A 6,167-nucleotide genomic window follows, 5' to 3' on the forward strand; every position below is an offset into this window, starting at 1 on the left:
CCTTTACAAGGATATGGGTAAATAAAAAAAAAGGTAGGAAAAAGTGTGATAAATACTTTATGTGCGTCTGTTCGATGCTTGAAACAAGCGATAGAATAAGGAGTTTGACTACATAGGGAGGGTAAATGCGACCACCACTGAGAACACAAACTCGATTACTTTGTGTTTCGTGTTTCAATCATCAATGGCACAGTGCTCCATAACCGTAACCAGACATTATCATCTCTCAGACTAACAATACACATATTATATATATTTGTGCGCATATGATACATATCCGTCCATTACTTGATCACACTTTCATTTAAATATTAGAGAGTTGAAATAAATTACATTTGGACCCATCTTACTGTCCTGAATCCAGATATATGTTTTGGTTTTAATTTTTAATTTCATCGTCGAAATGAAATTTTTTTTTTGTTTCTTATAAAAGGGAATCAAAAAGTGAGGTCGCTTTATATCTAATCAGTTTATTTAATCTAAAGATGTTTTCTTTGTCACTTACCATTATTTTTAGCACACCAAATTTAGATATCATTATGAAGAATATAAAAATGAAATTAAGCAAGGAATTTTCCTTTTCAAGTATGATGTCTCGTGCCGGTTCTGGTAGCAACACAACCGAACACTTATAAGAAGATGAGTCTGGAACCGTTTCAACAGAGCTCTGGACACAATGCCAGGAAGAAGAGAGGACAGAAGGGAGGGAGATGGCTTGAGATGAACCGGAAGGGTCATAGACGACAGAACCAAGTCACATCTCATCTTATCTATACGCGTGAACGAAACCAGCACCCACACAGGCAAAAGCCAGTGACTATAGACACGCCGACGAGGTTAAGGAAATCCTCTGACCACTACAAGAAAACAGGTTTTTCCCTACCAAAATTTGTGACTACAGCCGCGGTCACTAAATATACCAACCGATTACTGACTACTTAGCTACTGATTTGCCACTAATATTTAGTCGTTAGATAGTAGCTAATTTACGACCACAGCAGTTAGTCGTCCATGCAGTCGCTCTTTTACGACTACTTAGCTACTCAACCGAAGGTCCTTAAACGGGCGTAGCTATTCAGTCGCAAATTAGCTACCGTTTGGTGACTGAAACATGTGATCGTTTAATAGTCACATATCGGTCGCATAATGCAGTTACAAAACACATGGAAATCGTATTTAGTTCAGTACACCTGTTTTCTATGACTGATTGCAGTAGTAGCTATTCAGTCGCAAAATCAGTAGCAAAACGGTAGCTATACAGTCACAAATTATTTTATATATAGAAGCAAAACCCACAGTTTTTGTAACTCGTCACCCGTAGAAAAAATACTCTTAAACGTTTTACAAGATTTTGAAAAAAAAACGTTTTTCAAGATTAACAAAAAAATCTTGACTAACAAAAAAAAAGATTAACCAAAAAAAAGGAAAGAAAATCGTGAAGTACAATGATGGGCAATTACAACAAATATACTAATTTTCGTGATTGGATGTACAAGAGGATCGATGAAGAAACGGGAAATTTCTCGAGAGAGTTTGTCGCGGGGGTAGAGGAATTCATGACGTTTGCAAATAGTCAGAAATTAACGCAGACAATGGCGGTAAGTTCTTTTGTCCTTGCAGTATTTGCAAAAACGAAAAATTTCTCCCGGGGCAAAAAATCTTGAGACATATATATAGTAGAGGATTTATGGATGATTATTATGTTTGGTACAACTACGGAGAAGAAATAGATATGAGATTAGGAACGAGTTATGTTGATCCTACGCATTTAAGTGGTAGCGAAGAAGGTGGTAATTTAGTACAAGATAGATATGTGAAAATAGTGAATGATGCATTTTGTGATAATGTGACTTATGATAATTATCAACATGATGATAACTATCAAAATGTCGTAGATCCGGTTTCCAACCATTCACAAAAATTCTATGACTTGTTAGAAGGAGCCAAAAATCCTTTGTATGATGGTTGTCACGAAGGTCACTCGCAGTTATCCTTAGCTGCTCGAGTTCTGCAAAATAAGACAGATTATAATATGAGTGAAAAGTGTGTGGATTCGGTATGCCAAATGTTAACAGAATATTTACCACCCGGAAACCAATCATCTGCTTCACATTACGAGACAGAAAGGTTGATGCACAATTTGGGCCTCCCATACTATACAATTGATGTTTGTGTTAACAATTGTATGATCTTCTGGAAAGAGGATGAAAAATGGGATGAATGTCAATTTTGTGATGCACCAAGATGGAAGCCTAGAAATGAATGGCGTAGAACGAAAGTACCATATAGTTGTATGTGGTATCTACCTATTGCTGACAGATTGGAGAGAATGTACCAGAGTAAGAAGACTGCATCAGCAATGAGATGGCATGCAGAGCACCAAGCAAAGGAGGATGAAATGTGTCATCCGTCAGATGCGGCAGAGTGGAAACACTTTCAAGATCTACATCCATGTTTTGAAGAAGAACCTCGTAATGTTTATCTTGGCTTATGTACAGATGGCTTCAATCCATTCGGAATGTCTAATAATCATTCGTTGTGGGCAGTGATCTTGACTCCATATAATCTACCCCCTGGTATGTGCATGAATACAGAATACCTGTTTTTGACAATTTTGAATTCTAGACCGAATCATCCGCGAGCTAGTCTAGATATCTTCCTTAAACCTCTGATTGCGGAGTTGAAAGATCTGTGGTCTACTGGAGTTGAAGCATATGATGTCTCCTTGAATCAAAATTTCAATCTTAAAGATGTGCTTCTGTGGACGATAAGCGACTTTCCGGCATACGGCATGCTATCAGGATGGACGACCCATGGTAAGTTGTCTTGTCCAATTTGCATGGAAGATGGTAAGGCTTTTTATCTACCTAATGAAAGAAAGACTTGTTGGTTTGATTGTCATCGAAGATTTCTTCCTCATGACCATCCACTGAGGAAAAATAAAAGGGATTTCGTGAGGGAAAACACGATGTTAATGATTTTCCACCTGAATCTTTGACTGGTGAGCAAGTTTATTCGGAGCGGTTAAGTGGTGTCAGTCCACCAAAAACATCCAAGTGTGGTGGAAATGGTCACGACAAGAAGAAATCTGGATATGGAAAAACCCATAATTGGCACAAGGAAAGCATATTCTGGGAACTGCCGTACTGGAGGGACCTTACTCTTCGACATAATCTTGATGTGATGCATATTGAGAAGAATTTTTTTTGACAACATCATCAATACTCTTATGAATGTGAAGGGTAAGTCGAAAGACACCATCAAGTCAAGATTGGATATAACACTTTTCTGTGATAGGGAACATTTACATGTTGATAGCAATGGGCAAGCTCCTTTCCCTCCCTACACATTGGACAAGACCGCAAGAACAAGTTTATTAGAATGTGTGAAACATTCGATTAAATTCCCAGACGGTTATGCTTCGGACCTAGCTAAGTGTGTTGATCATGAGAATGGAAAGTTTTCAGGCATGAAGAGTCATGACTTTCATGTTTTTATGGAGAAGCTACTTCCATTTATCTTTGCAAATCTCCTCGACCAAAACGTCCATCTTGCGTTATCAGGTAGTATTTTTTTTTGTTTATGAAATCTTCAAAAATATGTGTTGATAATATGTGTTGTACTCACAATCTGCAATTTGTATTTATATTGTAGGGGTTGGTTTATTTTTCCGTGACCTTTGCTCCAGAACTTTGCAAAAAAGTCGGCTTAAAAAACTTAAAGAGAACATAGTTTTGATAATCTGCAATTTAGAAAAGATCTTTCCACCATCATTTTTCGACGTGATGCAACACTTGCCTATACATCTCCCATATGAAGCTGAACTAGGGGGCCCGTGCAATATAGGTGGATGTATTATTTTGAACGGAATTTCAAAAAGTTGAAAGCAACTGCAAAGAACAAAAGATATGCGGCAGGATCGATAGTTGAAGCATATATCAATCAGGAGATAACTTTTTTTCTCAGAGTACTACTTTGCTGACAATATACAAACGAAATCAAGGTAAATACACATATATATATATATATATATATATATATATATATATGATTCACATGTTAACTTTTTTTTTATTTCTAACATGTTATATTTTCATCATTTGGGCAGGTTCACAAGATTTGATGAAGGTCAAGTTCCTGTATATCATGTCGAAGGAGTTCCTGATATATTTACTCATATAGGTCGTCCAAGTGGGGAAATGCAAGAACTATGGCTATCTGAAAAAGATTATCGATGCGCACATTCAGATGTTTTGCGAAATTGTAATTATTTTCAGCCATTTGAGAGGTATATAATTTGACAATTCTTAACCTTATGTTTTTTTTATATATCCTACTTTGATATTTAATATTTATTTGTTCGTCTAATATAGGATGTTCGAAGATTACATCAGTGCAAAATATCCAGACATCTCAGAAAATGAACTCTCTGCGAGAAGAGCCGATGAATATCATATATGGGTGAAAGATTATGTATGTCTAGTAATTATAGATGAACGGTAGTGTTTTTTTGTTCTTTATATTGATATATATGTATATATATATATATTTATTTATTTATTTATATGTAAATTTATTTATATAGGTTAGCTATTGGAGCAACACACATCCTTTTCCTCTTTGGGTTAAAGATATGGCGAATGGACCAGTGAATAAAGCTAAAACATGGCCTATATATTTCACAAGAGGTTTTGTGTTTCACACGCAGAAGCATGGTGAGGGAAGAAAGACTTGTAACTATGGAGTATGTGTTAAAGGGGAGAGTTATACAAATGTAGCTGATGAAGCCCATTACTACGGAATCTTAACTGATTTCATACAAATCGAGTATGAGGGGGCAGTCGATTTGAGAACCACACTTTTTAAGTGTAAGTGGTATGACCCTGTTTTTGGTAGAGGCATCCGGCGGAGCAATGGCGGTATCATTGATGTGCTTTCATCAAGAAAATACGACAAATATGACCCCTTTATTCTAGGTACATATTTTTATATATATATAGATTGATATCATTAATATGTATATATGTTTATTGATATATGATATTACACAGCATCACAAGCAGAACAAGTTTGTTATATCCCGTATCCGTATGTAAAGAAACCAAAGAAGCTATGGCTCAATGTTCTAAAAGTGAATCCGAGAAGATTAATCATTCCTGGAGAATATGAAGACGTAGCCTCGTTGACGTTACAACAAGAAAACGAAGATGCTGTTTCTTTGACTACAATTGGAAACCTAGAATTTGAGCATTTGGCACATGATCGAGAAGAACCAATAAATCTCGATTTCGAGGTGGCAGATGGAGAACCAAATGACGAATTCCGATGTAATTTATCGTCATCCGATGATGATGAAGAGGAATAAGAAATCTCTTAATCTTATGAATATGTGTTTTTTATATATTATTTGAGGCAATATGTAATGATATATATTTTGTTTGGTATGATGATATATTATTGAAACTTTGATCTTATGGAAGTGTAATTTTATTTTTTAATTGTAATTATCTACTAATTAAAATCTACCTAGTTTTAGCAAATAAATAAAGCATAAACCCAAATGTATTTTCTTTTGATCAAAAAAAACCCAAATGTATTTTCAATCTTATGTAACATATATATATATATATATATTTACTAAAAAAGGGTATGTGTTTTTTTTTAAATTGTATTTTTCTACTAATTAAAACATAAATCTCATGGGTGTGTAATTATTTTTTAAAAATTAATTAACTAACCCCGCCTAAACCCAAAATATTTGCTAACCCCGCCTAATCCCAATACCCAAAATATTTTAGAACCGCCAAACCCAAATTTTAAGCCCATTACTCCCCTTAAACGCCTGCATTTGACAACTTAACCATAATCTAATCATCATCTCGTTTATCTCTAATCTATCTCTCTCAATATCAACCTCTCACACCGGCGATTCTTCCAAAGCAACCACCGATCAATCACCGGCGATGCTTGGAAAGAGGAAGCGCATCGTCGTGGCACCTAAATCATCGATTAATGAAACCCCAAGACCATTACCGGCTCAGTATGACTTCGTCCCTAGGGCTTCTCCGTCGAATCTTCTATCGGCGGTTCTCCCCAACCACAATCCGGCGGCGACGTCGACTCTTCCACCTGTGGTTCTCCCTAACAACAATCCGGCGCCGTCGGTT

General features: G+C 36.1%; 1 protein-coding gene across 1 annotated transcript; it reads left to right on the forward strand.

The window, feature by feature from the left end:
• Positions 1-1,687: 1,687 nt before the first annotated feature.
• Positions 1,688-5,365, forward strand: LOC130498066 (uncharacterized). The gene is made up of 8 exons (XM_056991410.1): positions 1,688-2,816; positions 3,011-3,180; positions 3,242-3,563; positions 3,967-4,003; positions 4,109-4,288; positions 4,374-4,473; positions 4,586-4,976; positions 5,052-5,365. Exons 1-8 carry the CDS (start codon positions 1,688-1,690, stop codon positions 5,363-5,365), a joined length of 2,643 nt encoding a protein of 880 aa, XP_056847390.1.
• The last annotated feature ends 802 nt before the right edge of the window (positions 5,366-6,167 follow it).

Source organism: Raphanus sativus, chromosome 7 (assembly GCF_000801105.2).
Source record: "Raphanus sativus cultivar WK10039 chromosome 7, ASM80110v3, whole genome shotgun sequence".
Taxonomy (NCBI): Eukaryota; Viridiplantae; Streptophyta; class Magnoliopsida; order Brassicales; family Brassicaceae; genus Raphanus; species Raphanus sativus.